The sequence below is a fragment of the Amphiura filiformis genome, chromosome 3 (genome assembly GCF_039555335.1).
Source record: "Amphiura filiformis chromosome 3, Afil_fr2py, whole genome shotgun sequence".
Lineage (NCBI taxonomy): Eukaryota > Metazoa > Echinodermata > Ophiuroidea > Amphilepidida > Amphiuridae > Amphiura > Amphiura filiformis.
Window position 1 is genome coordinate 40,430,939 of NC_092630.1, and position 21,848 is coordinate 40,452,786.

General features: G+C 36.4%; 1 protein-coding gene across 2 annotated transcripts in view; it reads right to left on the minus strand.

Annotated features, from left to right (window-relative positions):
• Window positions 1-2,777: 2,777 nt before the first annotated feature.
• The window catches only part of LOC140148505 (sugar phosphate exchanger 3-like), a 31,617-nt gene continuing 12,546 nt past the window's right edge, over window positions 2,778-21,848 (minus strand). Inside the window, exons 4-15 of one of the 2 annotated variants that reach the window (XM_072170491.1) lie at window positions 20,370-20,421; window positions 16,375-16,520; window positions 15,429-15,525; window positions 14,695-14,779; window positions 13,914-13,976; window positions 11,135-11,241; window positions 8,440-8,581; window positions 7,642-7,743; window positions 6,808-6,855; window positions 5,401-5,552; window positions 4,008-4,073; window positions 2,778-3,377 (exon numbers count right to left, since the gene is read on the minus strand). In XM_072170491.1, coding sequence (XP_072026592.1) covers window positions 3,255-3,377; window positions 4,008-4,073; window positions 5,401-5,552; window positions 6,808-6,855; window positions 7,642-7,743; window positions 8,440-8,581; window positions 11,135-11,241; window positions 13,914-13,976; window positions 14,695-14,779; window positions 15,429-15,525; window positions 16,375-16,520; window positions 20,370-20,421 — 1,183 coding nt within the window. In that variant the 3' untranslated portion in view covers window positions 2,778-3,254. Of the gene's footprint in view, window positions 3,378-4,007; window positions 4,074-5,400; window positions 5,553-6,807; window positions 6,856-7,641; window positions 7,744-8,439; window positions 8,582-11,134; window positions 11,245-13,913; window positions 13,977-14,694; window positions 14,780-15,428; window positions 15,526-16,374; window positions 16,521-20,369; window positions 20,422-21,848 lie in introns of both variants that reach the window. The other variant, XM_072170490.1, reaches the window with a different exon arrangement.

Below are 21,848 nucleotides of genomic sequence, written 5' to 3' on the forward strand. Positions count from 1 at the left end.
ATACTAGGCTTGTTGTACTTATTTTAATGCATTTTCATGCTGAATCCAAATATGGTTATGAAAATGTATATTTCAGAAATTTTGGAATTTTTGAAAAAAAACCTAAACTTGTTGTCTGTAGTTGACACCCCTGTGTGGAGAGAGATAACATGTCTAGAACTCAAGTACTCATTAAATTTGACATGTTTCATGCTTTCCATTCTAAAATTATTGTCCCAATTAGTTGAGTGGTGAAAATTTCTTTGTTAATAAGGCCATCTTAGTTTAATAGTTTGTCTTAAAGCCCCCGCAAGCATTAATAGATTTGCACACTTTTTGTGCGTTATTCATGCTGGAGTTGAGTAAATTTCATTTTTTTCCACAGTTTTTTTTTTTTTTTCCAAATCCACCACACAACAATCTCACGTCTGGACTTGGTCAGATGTGAAAATAGTCTAAAATGTAAATCTCAATAAAATTCTTCATCTTGACTACAGTGAAAGCTCCTTGGGAGGTGGCCAAACTATTAAATTAAGATGGCCCAATTAGAAACTTAACTTGATCATATTCATGCCAATTGCAGTAAGAATGAAGCAATCTTTTAATTTCGGAAATATCTCTTAGCTCAGTTTTGTATTATATGCCTACTTTCGGAAATAGGAGCAAAATAATTCCTGAATGACCTTGAATCATAATGGCAAAAAACTGCATAACATGATTGGATCCAATCAGACCAAAGTCGGCAATAATAAAACTTGGATATAGACAAAACAAGGAGCAAAAATACTCAACTTTTCAACCAAGTACGGTATAGTATGTAATGATTTCATCATCTGTAAGCCTAGGTACTGAGCAAGTTTGTCAAAATTTTGGTCTGATTAGATCAAATCATGCCACAAATGTAACCCAATCAAACAAAATAAGGAAATCCATATCCAGATTCTTGCATCATGACAAAGAACTCTTATTATTAAGTTCTAATTAAGTCACCTTCGAAAATATGAAAGGCAAGTTATGAACATAAATAATGAATGATAAATCAGCTCATATGACTCTAAAACATTGTCCTCATTTTGCTTGATTAGGTCACAAATCCAGTTTAGCGGCACAAAGACGTATGTCCATTAGCTGCATTATGTGACAATACCACCAATATATTTGTTTGAGTTCTCTCATTCACATTACACTCACTTATTTTACAGGACATGGAATGTTGCCCGAGTGAACCCATGCATATCACAGCATATACAACACAGCAGCTATGGACATACATCTTTGTGCCTCTGAGCCATCAAGTTTGAGTACTTGAAACAATAATTTGTCAGTTATTCAATGTTTCTTCTACACAAGCTTTAAGACCCGTATTAGAGAAATTTACTTCTCATTGTGATCTAAATAGTGAATAATATGTAGATGTATGAATGTTACAATCTACTTACACCAATACCTTAAGTCAAATATAAAGGTAGTGGAGAGAGACTATATTATATTGCACAATAGATTTTTCTTTTCTGGACATATATATTGAAATAATATAATATATTATATGTACACACACACAGTCTAATTTGTAAACAAAAGATAACATGTTGTCAAAATTTTAATTGTAACACGGGGTAAATTTTGTACATACCATACTTGACCAAGTAAGTGCCCGGTCATTTTAAAGGGTAATTGTTATGACCAACAAAATCTTATCTTAGTGACTTATGGTGTGTTAGGCCAAACCTGAAGTCGCTGACCACTGTGGCCACATTCATTCTATATATCATTTAACAACAACTTGGGGACTTGCAGCTAAGAAGCACACATCCTAGATATACAAGGCCTAGTGACTTATAGTGTGCTATGCCAAACCCAAAGGGCCTGTGTAGTCTACAGTTTGATGCTGACCACTGTGGCTAAAATCATTCTATAAACCAACTTGACTTGCAGCTACGAAGCACATGTGTCACCAAGTGATTTATGGTGTGCTCTACGCCAAACCCAAAGGGCCTGTAGTTCACGACAGCAAACTAAACAGCCCTGCCCGGCTAAAACTTGTACCTTCATGTACCCAGTGGCATAGCCAGGGGGGAGCTTTCCTCTGTGAGAAGTTTTCCCATCCTCTTCCCCCCTCAAATTTTCATAAAATTTTGTCCCCCTTGAAAGTTGCCTTGCCCTCTTGCTTCCCTTTGTCACTGCCCCATCCATATTCTGAAAAAGTCCTCGCTATGCCACTGCATGCACCAGTCTATAGTGCCTTACAGATTGAGCTATCTTGACTGCTATTTAGCATGCTTTCTTCTGAAAAAATGTTTGCCATGTCGGACATGGATAATTCTGTAATCCAGCTACCATTACTTCAGATCAACACAGCATGCTGCAAAATCTGTGTTTTGCCACACTTGGTACCACAGAGAATTACAGATTTGTCTTTAGCTGTCACTAAAAAAGGGATAAGGTCCAAATTCTGCTGTAGGAATAATTGTCTTTTTTTTAATCCAAGGTTTGGAATTCAGCTATGACGAAATATAAATATAAACACAAGACTATTTTATACAAGAGTGTACAGGTTGTAGCATACATAAGTGTTAATTGTCGTATGACTGCAAAAAAGTTGTATGATCAATGGCTGCCTCAAGTAAGATTTTGAAATTGCATTTGCAGACAGACATTTATCTTATAAGGCATTGGGAGATGAGATTGTTCATCAGGTGACTATAAAATTGCTCCTTGAAGCATCTCAAGTCCCACTACCCTATATGATTAACTTTAACAGTGCTATGTATTACTATTACAAATGAACAAAGGCAGTTATTGCACATACCGTATTTCGTCAAATAAACGCCCCCGGGGGCGTTACATTTTCCCAAGGGGGGGGTGTTTATTCAAGGTCAATTTTAGAATGATAATTTCCGTTAAAATCATTAGGTAATTTTAAAACTCACGCTAAAATGATGAACTATGAACTAGAAACACTGACTTCTGGTTCACTTCCGGGTTTCCAATCCAGATTTTCGCCAATTATTGAAGCTATTATCAACCATGTGGGCAACTTGGTAAGCTTACTACACAAGATAGCATGGAAATATCGGCATTTTTAAAACATCTTGGTTGAAAAAAGTGGTGGGGGCGTTTATTTCAGGGGGGCGACTATTTGACGAAATACGGTATGACTTCCTTGCATTCACATGATGAATGGTTATAATTCACAGGCCTACACCTTTCCATAGCAGCGGTTGTCCATTACAATCAGCAAACTAGATATTTGTAATGAGGATGGTGCTGGCAGCTCAGTTTGCTTTGCTATGAAGTAAACTGGTTGATTCTTTGTCTTCAGATGCATTCAATCTCTTTGATAATACAGACAAATCATTGATGAACACTGGCATGAGAATTAATGTAGACATGATATTCTGAAATAACACAATGAAATAGAAAGATGCCTTCATAGTCAAAGATAAATCAAACAAAACTTGATGATCTACAACTTACCATAAACTTAACCATAAAACATTGTTCTGAATTACTATAGTAGGTATGTTTCTATAGTGTTAACAATTTTAGAAACAATGCAAGAACTTATTACACAAGCTTCCTAAAAGAAATGTTTTCTGTAGCTAGAAGAGATGCAGAGGTATTAGGGATGATTCATACTCCATACTCAATGTTGAATATTAATGCAACAAGATTACATTACTCAATCTGTTTTTGTTTATCTTCATTAGACATGACTGTAAATAGATTAAATAGCAAATACTTCTTGCATTAAATATTTGACATCAAATAAATTAAAGGTATGAACCAGGCCTTATATGCAGAGTTGCTTTCAAGCCTCATCTCCTCTCATGTTATAACTTTAGCTTTCCCATATTCACTATGCCAACAAGTGCAGCAGTATCAATGCACTTGTGTTACAGTGAGTTCTGTATTGCAGTAATGTTACAGCTGCTTTCAACATAAACCTATAGCTATATTCCAACATGGGACAAAAATAGAACATGTATAATAACAAAATTTGAAAGTTTACTATTTTGAATTCTTACCATTCCTATGAAGAAATAGAACACAGTTGACCAGCCATAATTCAGCTCTAAGAGTGGTACCAGTATCTGCAAAGAAAAGACAAATTTGTAATTTACAAAATCATTGATCAACAATCTCTTAAGCTAAATCTATACTTGATAGCTTTTGCAGAACAGGGAATAACATGTTAAACAACTTACTTTACTCAGCACTAGTATCCGTAAGTATAACTTTTATAACTTTTGTTTTCCATACAGATGCAGCACACATGTCACACATTTGTGGGCAAGTATGTGATGAAACTGCAACTTTACACATCTGCATGTAAAAATCTGAACAACTTAGCTTACATGATAAAGATTATAATTAGGGATTCAATCATGTTTCACCATTGTTCATCACAGATTAACAATGATGTGTCTGTGTCGCCTGTTGACTACGCTGGGTCAGTTTAAGCTGCCTGAGTGAAGCAAACCATGCAGACTTGCCTGAAAGAAGTTGTTAAATGGTGGTGAACAACAATGAAACATGATTGAATCTCTTTCAACAACAAAAACAAGCTAATCATCTAATTCACACAATTATTTTATGAGGAATGTCATTTAGTCATTGCCACTCAACATTACAAGAAGATCAAAGATTTCTCTGTTGATATCAACAGTAAACTACAGAAACAAAATCAGTAATATTTAGCGCTTCCTCCAACATAATGAATTAATTCAACATGGGAGTTCCAGGCATGACACATTTTATGCACTTATGCACAACCCCTTATGCGCAGACCTTCATTTTTGAGGAGCTCGATTGCACCAGAGCTCCTACAGCTCTCCTTAACATTTCAGGAGTATGATTTACTGAGCTTGAATCCCTATGTTTTAATACAGATATTAAAAGATTGAGCTCCTTGTTGAGCACCTTAGTAAACTCAGAAGAGTGATTAACAGAGCTCCTGCAATTTTCAAAAATGAAGGCCTGTATTTGTGCTTCCGTTGAATTGCATTCACATATACGCTAAGTACTGTAAAAGTGTGGATTCATCACTGATTAATAACGTTTGACTCCTATAGTATAGCCCAGGGCTCCGCAAATAGCGGAGCGCGCTCCACATGTGGCGCGCCGTGGCCTCCCGAGTGGCGCGCGCGCCGTTTAGACTTAAGAAAATAAATAAACAATGCGATTCCCATGTTATCCTTGTAAAGACATGCTAAAATAGTACAAAATGTTGCACCAAATGACATCATTTGCACTCAAATTTAAAAAAAATCGATAGCTTCAGAGGGGGGAAACCCCCCTCTGACTCCACCCGCGAATTCGCAGCCATTGACTGGCGCTTTGCAGGTTTTTTTTAATTTCATGTGGCGCTTCAACAAATCTATTTGAGGAAGCCTGGTATAGCCTATTCAAAGGTCTCACCTGTCCTATAGCAGCTCCAATAGTACCAGTGCCATCAACAATACCGGTAACTGTAGCCAAGGCTTTACCATTACCACGCACAGCTTCTTGTTGGCCCAGATCAGCTGCTACTGCAGCGCTTATAAGATGTGATACACCACAGATGAAGAAACCTGAACAAAAATACATCAAATTCTATTATCACATGAATTAACAACTGCATAAAAATCAGAGCATCTCATAGCCCACGGAATATAGAGGTATTTGGCACCAACCAGGGGAAAAGGGGAGAACGTTCCCCAAGCTCAAAATATTGATACAAAATTGAAACAAAATGTGTAATGTGTCTTTTCGCATTTTAGCTACTATATAATTGAAAAGATTTTGCATGCTTTGTACTCATTTGTCCCAGTAAATTCATTCTGGGAGTGGAGCAACAGGACAACTTCGCCCCTTGGAAATTGTGTACAACCCGTATGCCACAGGTTAGAAAGATCTTCAGTTGATGGTGTTTGTATATGATAGAGCAGGGCTCAAAATAACTGAAGGCATCATAGGCATTGTCATTGGTACCCTTTCTACTCACCTTGTCATTACAGTCCAGCTCCTATCGTATTGGTCTATTCCAGTTAAGTTGAATTCCATACACCCTTTATGGAAGACATGGCTTAATCTTCCACACATGGAGTGTGAATTTCAAGTGGGGTTACCTGAATGGGTGACTCCATTTGAAATCTAAACACCCATTGTGGGAGATTAAGGTCATATCTTTCATAAGGATGTATGGGTTTGAACTGGAATATATATGTACACATTTTGCCTTGGTGTCATTTAAAAATCGGGGGTTTGCCTGGCTGCCCTTTTATTTCATGATGAAACACACTTTTTTTTCCTTGCAGGGATATAGCCAGATATCCAATTATCATAAATCAGCCATTTTCTGATATTGTTGTACTTAAACTTTGCCTGTACAAATCTCTCTCTTACCAGGCCTGTCCCACTTGAAATGACTAGGGTATTAGTTATGTGTCTGTTTCATTGTGACCGTTCCTTCTGATGGCAATGTCCGGAGGCTTGTGTAAGTCACAGAACAGACCCAATTAAAAAGCCTTTCTGATGAAATCAAGTTAAGTTTAGTCCAAAATGTCAAAATTATTAAGTTGTACATTTTGTGCGAAAGCAATCATAATTAAGTCATTCAAATCTGCACAAATGAAGCAATTATTAGATCACAAGTTTCAGATACCCAATTAATATGCACTGAAGAGTTCACTCAAAAGCTGGATGAAATGAACAAGCCATTAAAACCCCACAATTACAAATAATAATCTGAGCCATAATCACAAACATACCAATCATGCCCCATAAAGTTTTCAGCAGAAAGTAAAAACTGCATAGTCTATTACAGTGTCTTTCTTTGGATCTTACCTAAAAGAACCATGATGCCAGCATTGATCAACCAAAAACCTGGACTGACTGTAAATAAGAAGATAAACAAAGAATTTCATGTTAGTCAACATTGGAGACTTTCAATCATACACTATCTAACATACATAGAAAATGAGTGGAGTGGTAGACTAGAGGCCATACCCTGTGGCTATGGGGATTCCAATAATTGATTATGGCATTTATGCTGGAGATAATACTAAAATGCATCAAAACCGTGATACTAAAATTGACTACATTGTGGATGTTTTGGCTTTCCCACCTGATGGCAAGGATTTTTTCAGACTAAGGTACTTTATAGTAGTATGGTGGGGTCACAGTGGGCTCTGAACATGCCTTTGAATTCTTGTGTACCTTTTTAAATTTTGCAATTCTGAGCACTCCATAACCATGATAACATACAATGAATTCTATGGTGGGTCAAAAATCACAGGCTTAACCACAAAAAAGCATGAAAATATAAACATTGTTTACAATTATCTGCTACAGATTGTCCACTTTGAAGTACGAAGTAAAGTATGCAGTAAATTACGCAGTTTCTGTGTGCCATAATGTCAAAAGGAATCAACACACTGCTAGGCGCACGCAAATGCATGAGCGTCTTAATATGTGACACACGATACACTTACGCAAAATGTGTGTACCTTACTTTGTAGCTTCAATGTGGACAAACTGTATTTAGCACTGACTTGTAAACACTCAAATTTCAAAATTGGCAAAAAGGAATTAAAGCCAACTCATTACATCAGTCAAATGTTTGATTGCATTTATAAGTTGTACTTAAAATAATGAGCATTAAAAGTTCTTGCTACTTACCACTATACCAGAAAAGAATTCCATAAGAGAAAACCAACATAATGATAACAACAGGAGACCGTACTCCCATACGGTCTGAAAGAAAACCACCAATAGTACCACCTAAAGAAAAAAACATGAAACTTCAAAATTAGACAAAACAACAAACAGAAAAATGAACTAAGCACTGAAAGATAACTTGTCTGAACTTTTAACAAGTTTTAGTTCAATAGATGAGATGGGAATATAATAATAGTATACATATGTTACAGGAAGCTTGTAACTGTGGAGAATGCACTTCATCTCAATTTGTATAAGATAATGGGGAAGCTTTTGTCTTTTTGTTCTTAATTAACATACCATAAAAACTCGATAGTTAGCATATGTGGTTACTATCAAGCGCTATTGAAAACATGAAATTGTACTAAAGTCAGGCGCTTTACCAACTGAGCTAATGGGGTTCAGACACAAATTTGCAGGTTTACTTGTTCGTATATTACTATGTGTATTGATGATTTGCTCAAAACCCTTTACACTTTTGTGGATATCGATGGGGCTCTTCATGTTTGCCTATTTTAAAAGCGTTCAATAGTAAGCACATATGCTAACTATCGAGTTTTATGGTATTGTATTTATCTGAAGTTATGCTAATAATAAAATGCTGTACCATTGTACTTCAGGAATTAAATACACAAATTGACCAACACATTTTTTGTTCAGCATATACTTCAAACACGGTACATTATTAGGAAAGTCATTCAATAATTACACAATGCATCATTATTTTCTTCATTCATTTTCTGAATTGAGAACTCTCACCTAAAATACCACCAACATCATAGAAAATTGAGACTTCATCCGCTGATTTCTCCTCCCACCCATACTGGGATGTCAGATAATATGGCAACCAGAAGAAAAATGAAAAGTTGACTAGTTTGAGGAAGGCATAACTCAGAGAATACTGTGAACAAAAATATTACAGGATCAATATTAGAAATACACTTCTTGATTTGAAAGTAAATCATTGTAAAGTTTAAAATCTAAAATATCACAGTTCCAGCTAAAACAGGTGTTGACCTTAATCCCACACAAAAGAAAATCTAACGTGCCACAGTTAAGATCAAATGATGCTACAATCCTTATCAGCCTTGGTTTCAGCACTGTGTATCATGAGAACTGATGGTCAATTGGTCTGGGTGTGTGTCTGCCATGCAGTAGATCACATGTTTGATTCATGTCTTTTGATAACGTATGTCATGAATTCCAAAAATTAAACACTAAATCAGCTGGTCCAGACAATATAACACCCAAATTGCTCAAATTGTGCGCTGAACAGTTAGCGGACATTTTTGCAATCATGTTCAATTGGTCTTTCAGATTGCAGTTAGTTGATGATATCTGGAAGCGTTCTTGCATAATCCCCATTCCAAAGAAATCTGTCATCTCTTGTATGAATGATCTTAGGCCTGTCGCGTTAACATCAATTCCGATGAAAGTGTGTGAAAGATTATTCAAGAAAGCATTGTTCGACTATGTTCAAGACCACATTGATCCTCTGCAGTTTGCCTACAGAAGTAATCGTAGTTGTTCTGATGCTATTTTGTTCTTGTTGGAGAAAATGTATCATCATTGCGAAGGTACTGCTAGGTTTGGCAACACAGTCAGGACAATGTTTTTTGTTTTTTCGTCCGCTTTCAATACCATTCAACCGCACTTGCTGATTCAAAAATTAATGGACAGTAGTAGCGTGCCTAGTTCTTTCATGGCCTGGATTTTAAATTACTTAACCAATCGTTCTCAATATGTCAGACTTACGTCCAACGGTACATTGTCTCATATGCTTACATCTAATACTGGTGCCCCCAGGGTACAGTTTTAGCACCATTCTTATTCACTATTTACACGTCCGATTTCAGATCGAATGACCCTGCATGTCCTGTTATTAAATTTGCGGACGATAGTGCCATGATTGGGCTAATTGCTGATGATGATGATACTGTTTACCAACAACAGCTTGTTCGGTTTGTCAACTACTGTGATGCCAACTACTTAGAGCTAAATGTCTCTAAAACAAAGGAAATGGTTGTTGACTTTAGAACCTCTAAAAGTCGTTCTCCAGGTCCCGTTGTCTTAAAAGGAGGTAACATAGAGCGTGTGTCATCATACAAGTACCTTGGCATCATGATAGATGACAAGCTGAACTGGCATATACATGTTGATCACATGGTTAAAAAACTGAACTCTCGCATGTATTGTTTCAGGAAACTAAATTTCTTTCATGTCAATTCTCGTATTCTCGCATTGTTTTATGATTCAGTTGTAGCAAGTGTTTGGCGATATTGTTTACTTTGTTGGGGAGGAACATTACCATAGGGGACAGACAGAGGGTGGAAAGGGTAATTAAAGAAGCTAGTAGAATCATAGGCTCACCACGACAGGCTTTCGAGACAGTGTATACTGATCTTTTGTTGAAAAAGCTCACCGATGTGATGGAGGATCCCCAACATCCACTCCACCATCGCTTGTCATATCACCATAACTCAAAATCTGGTCGTATGCAACTGCCCGTGCAAATACAGACAGGTACCTGAACTCATTTGTTCCTCAAGCTATTTTTTATCATAACTTGAAGTACCGTCGTTAATTTATGTTTTCATTCCATTTCTAGGGAGTACCCTTGAATTTCATTTTGCTTATAATAACTGTTTTTGTATAATGCTTGTTCTCTAATATAATGTAGTTTTATGATCTCATATGTGCATGTAATTTCCAGAAATGGATTAATAAAGTTTAACTTGACTTGACTTGACTTGATCTGGGATTTGTGTATGCACTTGTTCATTTTGTTGGTTACATCACCTTGTTTTGTATCATTAAAATTAACCCTCAATATGCTTGTTATCTAACAAAATATAATCTACAACTTACTTCTTTATTACTTTACAAAGAATTTAATAGTAGGGAAATAATGGCTTCATACAACATACTATGTGTAATACTAAAGTATTATATAGTGATAGCCATATAGGGATTGTGACTATGCATACAGAAATCAAAATCTGGTGACATTTGGTATCTAAGAAAGTATTCATCACACACATACACTCTGTTTAGTATTTTGTGTGTAATAAATTGCCAAAACTAATTTTCATATGGGTTCAGCAAAGGATGCCTTGTAGGACTAAACTTGACAACAGCATAGTAAAACAATGCAGATCTTTTAATTCTCCTTTATAGGTGACATACAAGAGATGCTGAGTACAGGTTCCACTTTCTAAATGAGCATGTAGCAAAACATCCATGCATTTGGCTGATCCACTTGAAATCCATACACCCCCTACGGACAACATGATCGTAATCGTCCACGCGTGGAGTTTGAATTTCAAATGGGATTACTGAATGGGTGACTCCATTTGAAATCTACACCTCTGTGTGGAAGATCAAAGTCATGACTTCCAAAGGGGGAGTATGGATTTCAATTGAAACAGCCCAATCATAACCTTAATATACTTACACAAGCTACACCTGGTAACAGAACAGCCTGAACAAACCCTATGGCTTGAGGTTCATCAGATGCATCACTGTCTGCATCAATCAAATCTGTACCTTCTGATGTGGAACCTGCTGCAATGATGAAATCAAAATACTTTATAGCCCATGCATATAAGTACAATGCTTTATGTATTTTTATTATCATAAATATTAGTAATGTGAATGTGTTTTTCAGCATATTTCACTCCGATTTCATGTAACAAGTTTGACTTTTGGATTCTCCAAGCATAAAGTATCAAAGTATGATGTTTATGGCATGAAAAGCTGTTACTTAATTATCAAAGTATGATGTTTATGGCATGAAAGCTGTTACTTAATTATAAGTTGTCAAGGTTTTAGTTTCACTGCTAGAGTTAGAATGACATGGCTATCAAATTCACTGTTACTCCACAAAACGAGACACATAGGTGGTACATGGTGAAGTCATATCACAATAAAATATGTCTGATGTTCAAAGTGTAAGTTAAATGATTAAGTAAAGTTTGTACTGTGCCATATTATTGGTCTAACCCAAGAACGAAACAAGAAACACATAATATAATACTTCCACAAGTCATATTTGGTGCATCCACGTATACTACGTTATTATCATTATTAAGCAGTACTCCATATTATGACCAGAAGTTTTTATATTACAATGAATTGTGCATTATTTGTAAATGCTTGCTAAAAATCCAGTCAGAGATATGATGGACCAAGTCATAAAGGTTTAGATTAAGAATACATACACAAACATACTCACCAAATAGCAAAAGACAAAGGAAGCAAACAAAGACAAGATAATACATTAAACTTACAAGTTTACAAGTACAAGTTTACTTGACAATACTCAATATCAAAAACAACTGAAGCATCCATTTCTGTAACATAACTGCATACATTAGGTTTCACTGCCTGAACAGAATTGATCATGTCTCACCTCCTTTTTCAACCAAATCGATGGTAATAACTCTTATAGTGAGGGATCAACATTTAACCACAAATTGCCTTAGGCAAAACTCACTTCCTGGGAATTCAATACCACACAAGGTCATTTTATGCAACTCATTGACCCAAGTGTGTCATATACTGCCTCTAGCTACAATGACAGCCTGGTGATCTGGTTAATTCATTGACAGATACTAACCTCAGGAGGGAATTCAATTTTTGATCAATTCTCTTCAGGTAGTGAAACGTAATGTACATATTGATTGCAAACAATCGCACAAGAGTGCACACCAGTGAATACAAATCTCCTACACTCTTGGATTTCTTTTCTTTTCGAAAAGCGAGAAAGTGCCTTATATTAACTTAAAGTAATACATTAGAAAGGGTATAAAATCCCAACTATTAGGCCCTGATCAGGCCTGATTGTGGTTCCTCATCTAGGCCTGGGTAATAGATTGGCCATGAAAAATGAGCAGGATCCGACTTATGATTTGGCTAAACTTTCAAAATGTGTTACATTTCAGAAATATCAAGCTATTTGTGAGCTGTCGTAAGTGGTATTGGCTACAGTGTGATCTACTTGGCAATTTTCTGCGAAAAGTCACTGGACTGTATATTTTCACTGAACTGTCTGTCTTTATCTGACCTTCAACTTGAAGAAAGTGTAAGTTATGAAGAACTGAGTTGCTCTCAGGTCCAGAAAATTACTTTTTCCCGGACCCTGTTTGCACAGAAAGTCAATGGGGACTATTTACTGGTGTGCACCCACAAAGTACATACACTGTCATAAAGTAAAATGCATGTGGCTAAAGACATGCAGACAGTATCACAATGATTGGTACCCATCGTGTATGGGGTGCCATACATGATTGCTACCCATTTGCAGTGATTATGGTGGACATGACTGACACAGCCAAAATCAACAGCAGATCCACTTTTAATGATCCAATGGGTAGTTTAGACAATTTGTCTTAGAAGACATTTAAATTATAAAACCAAATGAAAATGTTGCATGTGTTAGAAGCAGTCTAATGAACATTTAACAATGATGGTTACATACAGGTTGTACATCTTAATACATATAATACTTGAAGCATATATTATATTACAGTCAATACTTATTTGACATGAAACTGCAATCTTGGCGGAAATGTGTTGCCACACCATGCAATTGGAGCTGAATATGTGATAGTTCCGCAATATTTTCTATAATAGTTGCAAATACACATTCAGCTTTCACTCGCCCCTTCCCCACCCCCCATTTTTCAATGTTGGGAGACTTGTAATGTAGAAATGATGACGATTTTGTCCAAATCAACATTGCAATAGGGGAGCGGGGAAAGATGTTGGCCAATTAACGCTCTGGTGTGGCAAAACTTTTCGCCAGGGTTGTGGCTTCTGGATTTTATCTCCCATTTCCTCTGAGCTTTGATAACATAACATTATATGGAATTATTTTTCTGTTTTGAAGCTATATAGCATTAAAATGATTAAAGGTGCATGACCGGATTGTGGTCTGATTGATAACACATTGTGTTTTCTACCTCACCTAGAGGCCCATAATACACAAACATTATTATTCCAAGTTTTGAGTTAAATTGCTCCAGTGATTTGGATTCTAAAAGCAAAAATGTATATCCAAGTGGCTAATAAAAAAGCACACAACTTCCGGGTCACCTGATGCCTAAATCTGCATATTGGGTGAAGTGGGGGCTACTATCTATAGCTACCAGATATCATTACCTGTGTCTTTAATATGTAGAGATCCCATTCAGAAAAATGTCACTTGAAAATTCAAGATATTCAACGCTTACCTGTTCTTTCTTTTAATTCTTCTTGTTCAATAATACTACCACCATCAATACTCAAAGGTACATCTGTAATAGTAAATTATTGGTGCATCAGTTATGCAAGACAAATATATAAGGTAAAGTTAAATCGAATTCGGGAAATAATATTTGCAATTTACATGCGACAGTTGCGTCCGGTAACTCCGAACTTCATCAGGCATCTGATTGGTCACGTGACAAACGACAGGGAAGATTTTGCAAAGCTTGGTCCCAGGCGTGCGGCAGTTGAGAGCAGAGTCCCCCTTTTTTGTTAATGGCTGGCTGCTCCACTCTCTCCCAAATGGCTTCCCTGACACCACGCTCGAACCCTTTTTCTTCTTTATCGAGGATCACAACCTCCTCTGGCTTAATGAAGTGTTCCGTTGTGATGCCTGATGAAGTTCGGAGTTACCGGACACAACTGTCACATGTAAGTTGCAAATTTATTTTATTTCCAGAATTCGATTTAACTTTACCTTATATGTTATTTACTGGATGACTAATCTGTTAGGTTGCTGTTAAAATAGAGTTTATCCCTCATTAGTGTGTGTCATGTACTACATTACTTTTCCCATATCAGCAAGGATTTGACAGCGAGGGCTTGCCCCCATGTAGAAAAGAACCAATAATATTGAACAAATTTGTCGTGAAATATTTGTCTATCCAATTTTTGAATAAAAGAATTGAATACAAGTCCTGCCCCACCATGACAAAAGAGCAAAACATACATTTTTTGAGAAATGGAGTTAGTTACACATACACTTACCAACATCTTCTGGTGTTGGCACAAGAAATAAAATAACCACTACTCCTCCAATGAAAAGCAGAGATGAGGTAACTAAAAATGCATACTGAAAAGAAATAATATGTATATGCAGTGCTGTCATTTTATGGTTGACAAAGAATGTCATACAGAAAGGAAAAGTGCCATGATGAAGACTGTTTAATGCTCTGCATGCTAGCTATAGGCTTCAACATAAAAAGTCCAAGTTGGAGATATTTTCTCCAAATATCAAGAGCTATCTAAAGAACCACTGAACCAATACTAGGCTTGTTTGTACTCATTTAATGCATTTTTCATGCTGATTCCAAATATGGTAATGAAAAATTACAATTCTGAAATTTTTGAATTTTTTTTTGAATTTGTCATCTGCAGTTGACACCCGTGTGGAGAGAGTTAAAGAAAAATGGGAAATGGCAAGGAACAAATTTTGATGTTTAAATGTAAGAACAAGTTTTGAAGGAGTGAGAAAAGTAAACAATTAAATAAGAAATGTAACAAGCGATTGGGAAAAGGGTTGATTTATCAAACATGTGAAGTATAATAGTGTAATAACCTCTGGTAAAGTTAGCAATTGACACTGGGGGCACTGAAAAAAAATTATTAATTAACACAACCGATTACACATAACACAAACTGACTAGCTATGGAAGAGAGCAAATACAACCATTATCTATAATTTTTCATTTCACTATTATACATTTACATTTACTACATACCTCATATCCTTGCTCAACTACTAAAGCAGCCAAGCAAGCTCCCATTATGTTGCCTACAGACTGGCAAGCACTCCATAAACCAAACACTAACCCTCGACTAGTGAAGGAAAACATAAAAAAAAGCAAAAGGATATCAAAATTATCAAAATAATTATTAAAAAAACAGCAACTTACATCATTTGAAAGCACCTCGTGAGCAAAGTGCAATACTGGAGTGCGCTTCTTGGTAAGTCTTTTAAACAATTCAGTATAACTCAGTCCAGGTAAGCAATACAGGGCTTGAATAAATTACCCAACACTTTTACTTTATGTTTATCGCTTTTATTTTGTATTTTTATCTCATTTATTTATTTATTTCATCAGGGCTATCAGCTGTCGCACATTGAGTGCAAAAGTCATGCATTGGGGCACTTTCTCACGCTCTCATGCCAAGGTAGTAAAATCTCATACCAAGGTATTAAATGTCACGCTAAGGTTGTAAAATCGCACACAATGTCACGCATCGTCAAAATAAACAGTCGTCTCTACCCCCCTGCCCCCACTTTGATTCTCGAGCACCCTGGCTCAAATACTCCCAAAAAGTTGACAGCCCTAATTTCATATGTAAGATTTTTGTTTGCTAGTGAATTTACATGGGTAGTCTGCACATATGCTACAAATTGGCAAAATATAAATCTTTTGCATGTTTAAGTATTTTACTTAAAATACATTGTCAAACTTGGACTATAAGTAATGTTGCCTATTATTCAAAATCAAGAGAACAAAAGTAATAAAGGTTAGTATTTTTATGTGAATACCTGGACCTGCTTTCATGTGACTTCTCTGCAAGTCAAATAAAATCATTTGGTTTTATTCTGTCCAGAGGCAAAGGTACTCATCCCTACAATTTTGACACATGTTAAGAGCCAGTCTTGATTGAGAATAGTACAGAGATTATTGGACTTACCTATTGGGCCCAAACCAATTACCCAATATGGCAACGACAGCTGGTAAACCAGTACCTTGTAATAATCCATTTAATATCCAGAATAATATGTAATAGGTTCTACTGTATACATTGACCCATGCACTCAGGGTTCCAAACATGAAAATCTGTAAAACAAAGCAATATCAATGGTCAAAACATGATGCATGAAGCTTAGACATCACATATATTTCAAATAAAAAGCTAGTGTACGCCTGACAAAGCATCTAATATCATTTGCATAATTGTTTTTAGTCCTTTGAAAAAACAGCCACCTCTTGATGATTTCAGTCTTGAAGAAGACAACATTTCCTGCTGTCATGACCGGCTGTAACATAAGATGAGTATTTAAGTACTTGCAGTAGCAACTTTATCAACATCAATATCAGCAGTAGATGCCTACTTCATCAACACCAGTATCAGCAGTAGCTACATCATCAACATCAGCAGTAGATGTCTATTCTTCATCAACACAAATATCAGCAGCAGATGCCAACCAACCTCATTGACATCAGTATCAGCAGTAGATGCCTACTTCATCAACACCAGTACCAGCAGTAGCTATTTCATCAATAGCAATATCAGCAGTAGATGCCTACTTCATCAACACCAGTACCAGCAATAGCTACTTCATCAATAGCAATATCAGCAGTAGATGCCTACTTTGTTAACACCAATATAAGCAGATGACTGCTTCATCACCATCCGGTATCAGCAGTAGATGCTACTTCATCCATCAGTACCAGCAGTAGATGCCTGCCTCATCAACATCAATATCAGCAGTAGACACCTACTTCATCAATACCAGTATCAGCAGTAGCTACATCATCAACATCAGCAGTAGATGCCTATTCTTCATCAACACAAATATCAGCAGCAGATGCCAACCAACCTCATTGACATCAGTATCAGCAGTAGATGCCTACTTCATCAACACCAGCACCAGCAGTAGCTACTTCATCAATAGCAATATCAGCAGTAGATGCCTACTTCGTTAACACCAATATAAGCAGATGCCTACTTCATCATCATCCGGTATCAGCAGTAGATGCTACTTCTTCCACCAGTACCAGCAGTAGATGCCTACCTCATCAACATCAATATCAGCAGTAGATGCCTACTTCATCAACACCAGTATCAGCAGTAGGTGCAGTATCAGCAGTAGATGCCTACTTTATCAACAGCGATATCAGCAGTAAATTACTCCTTCACTGATAACAATATCAGCAGTAGATGCCAACTTCATCAACACTAGTATCAGCAGTAGATGCCTATGTCATCAACACCAATATCATCAGTAGATGACACCTTCATTGATAAACAATATCAGAAGTAGGTGCCTACTTCATCAACACCAATATCAGCAGTAGATGCCTACTTCATCGATGCCATACTTCATCAACACCAGTTTCAGCAGTAGCTATTTTGTCAACACCAATATCAGCAGTAAATGCCAACTTCATCAACCCTAGTATCAATATCAGCAGTAGACACCTACTTCATCAACACCAGTTTCAGCAGTAGTTACATCATCAACATCAGCAGTAGATGTCTATTCTTCATCAATGCAAATATCAGCAGCAGATGCCAACCAACCTCATTGACATCAGTAACAGCAGTAGATGCCTACTTCATCAACACCAGTACCAGCAATAGCTACTTCATCAATAGCAATATCAGCAGTAGATGCCTACTTCCTTAACACCAATATAAGCAGATGCCTACTTCATCATCATCCGGTATCAGCAGTAGATGCTACTTCTTCCACCAGTACCAGCAGTAGATGCCTACCTCATCAACATCATTATTATGTCTTCAGAATCTTGCATCATATACCTTTGTACATAACCTGGCTGTCCGATAAATTTGTGTATCGGTCACCTGGAGCTACAGGGTTTTTTCATATCTGTAGCCACTTCATAGAGTGCATAGTTCTTATACATTAAAAAATGTGACAAGCTATGACCAAAAATCACATTTTTGACCAAAAAACACACTTTTGACCAAAAAAACACATTTTTGACCAAAAATCACATTTTTGACCAAGAAATACATTTTTGACCAAAAATAGAGTGCATAGTTCTTATACTTTATGTGTAAAAGTCTCTTTTGGTGTGATTTTTTTGTTTGAAAATGTGACAAGCTATGACCAAAAATCACATTTTTGACCAAAAAACACACTTTTGACCAAAAATCATGTTTTTGACCAAAAAAAGATCCTGAAGACATAATAATGATAAATTTGGACGGATAATTTCGTATGATACCTGAATTTATCAGTCTCGCTAGAGTTTTCAAATATCACGCTCGACTTCGTCTCGTATGATATTTGAAAACTCTAGCTCGACCGATAAATTCAGGTATCACACTCAATCCGTCCAATTTTATATCAATATCAGCAGTAGATGCCTACTTCATCAACACCAGTATCAGCAGTAGATGCAGTATCAACAGTAGATCGCTACTTTTATCAACAGCGATATCAGCAGTAAATTACTCCTTCACTGATAACAATATCAGCAGTAGATGCCAACTTCATCAACACTAGTATCAGCAGTAGATGCCTATGTCATCAACACCAATATCATCAGTAGATGACACCTTCATTGATAAACAATATCAGAAGTAGGTGCCTACTTTATCAACAGCGATATCAGCAGTAAATTACTCCTTCACTGATAACAATATCAGCAGTAGATGCCAACTTCATCAACACCAATATCAGCAGTAGATGCCTATGTCATCAACACCAATATCATCAGTAGATGACACCTTCATTGATAAACAATATCAGAAGTAGGTGCCTACTTATCAACCCCAATATCAGCAGTAGATGCCTACTTCATCGATGCCATATTTCATCAACACCAGTTTCAGCAGTAGCTATTTTGTTAACACCAATATCAGCAGTAAATGCCAACTTCATCAACCCTAGTATCAATATCAGCAGTAGATGCATACGTCATCAACACCAGTATAAGCAGTAGATGCTTACCTTATTGGTAACAATATACTTCATCAACACCAATATCAGCAGTAGATGACTCCTTCATTGATAATAACATCAGCAGTATGCCTACTTCATCAACACCAATACCAGCAGTAGAAGTCTACTTCGTCAACCCCAATATCAGCAGTAGATGACTCCTTCGATGATAACAATATTCGCAGTAGATGCAAAAAAACCTTCATCACCGCCAGTAACGGCAGCAGTAGATGTGTGCATCATCCACACCAGTATCAGCAGTAGATGCCTACTTCATTGATGACAATATTAATAGTAGATGCATACTTCATCAACACCAATATCAGAAGTAGATGACTCCTTCATTGATAATAATATCATCATAAGATATCTACATCATCACTAAATATATCAGCAGCAGGTATCTATTTCTATCCATATATAATTAGTACCAATATCAGCAGTAGATGACAGTTTCATTAAAACCAATATCAGCTATAAATGTATGCTTTAATGATACTAATAATATTAAGCTTTGCCATCATTATCACATGATATTGGCTGTAGCTTCTCCTACTTATACTTTAAAATAATATTACATTAGTACAAAAAAGTCATAATGGATTGTACAATTTTATAATGTCATCCCAGGATAATCATGCTCTATGAAAATGCAACAGAATGTTGTCCTTTATACTTTACTTTATACTTATTTTTACATGATTACATAGCAACCAGTCAATAAAGCAGAATTTATACTCAGCAAAAAAGTGAACAGCACACATGCATTGTGTTATTACCATTTCCAAAGCGTCAAGCTAGATCGATTCCCATTGCTTTTGCAAAACGGGTCCCTTTTGTTGTGAGTTGAAAAAACTTTCAATTCCCTTGCAAATGTCGCTTGTCACATGAAATGCACTGACCAAAATTTTTAATTTACTTTCTTCATCTACATCAATGGAAGTAGGTTAATATTGTGTCACAATTATTGAGTGACTTTTGTGATACTTACTGATAATGCTGAAAGACACATTCCAAGAGCAAGCACATTTCTTAGATTGAACCTGAAATATAAAAAAAAACAGATATAGAGAAACCAGAATGAACACTCTTTGAATTCATAGATACATACTAGGTGTTTTTTCTGTTGTTGTTTTTAGCTGAGACGAATATACCTACAGGGATCGGAAGCAAGACTTTTGTGTGAGCCATGTATGTTATGGCAAAAATTAGCCTTTTGTCTCAATTCAGAAAAATGTGGTATACTTTAGAGATTTTTAAATTGATACAAACCTGGAGTCGACACATTTAAACAAGGTCGTGTATGCATTTTAAAATCTCAAAAGTTCACCATACTTTTCTGAATTGAGACACAAAATGAGCATTTTTGGGCGATTTTAGCAGATTTTAACAAAATTTCCACTTTTTTGCATGAAAATTGTCAATTTTTCACAATGTTTTATTTTTTGGCCATGTTAAATGATTTGGTGATGTAGTTTAATCAACCTACAATGATCTTTATATGCGCTTTATATTCCACCACATGGGAAGAGGAAACCGGGACGGCCGCAAGCACACTGTACTTACAGTATGTCCAGCACCTCCTGGGAGATACTGAAGGGATGCTGCAGCCAAACAAAATTGTTTCGCTTGCCCAAGATCGCATTAGTTGGAGAAAGCTTGTAGTCGCCTGCTCCGCAGCCGACTGATGATGATGATGATGACAATGATCTATTTGTTTACAGGCCAATAAAGTGGATTGGTGATTCCAAATAGATGCCATAATAGAGATGGAACACACATACATGTAGCAGCATCTAAAGTACACACAAATAGGCTCGCTTCCTACCCTGTAGGTATATTCGTCTCAGGTTTTTAGGTAGTGGCTTAGTACATGCCATATTTTCCTTGAACAATTTCACCTGTACTTCATTTGAGGCATTTATATAGTTCACATTGATATGACTCCTTACAATACATTTAGTTGTTTTGTTTTTGCATTTTTTCTCTACATGTAATTTAAAAATGTAAAAAATATAGATTCATTAGCTTCATATATACAATATATTTTATGCAACATGAACCGCAGGGCTAGATAAAGATCCATCTTCAGAAGTCCCATATATGAAGCAAAACAATTCTTTATCACAAAGCTGTTGTGCATGTCATTTTCCTATTTGTTGGAAGAATAATGTGATTTACACTTGCAATTAAACATTTCATTATGTGTACAAGAATTAAGAACGTAACTGTTGGAAGTTTCAATCGCCTCTAGCTTATTTTGACTGAGTTTGGAAGCTTTGCCGTTTGAAATTTGCAGGGGAGCTTTTAATCACTCTCCTTGAGTGCTACAGGAGAGCACTAGAAGAGCATTTTTACTGTACTGTTACTGTATATGAGTTTATTATTGTTACACCAAAGGTAGGCGAGCAATAAAAAGCTCTCCTCAGCTTTATTTCAGGGAGTGATGGGGAGCAATCGCTCTAGCTCT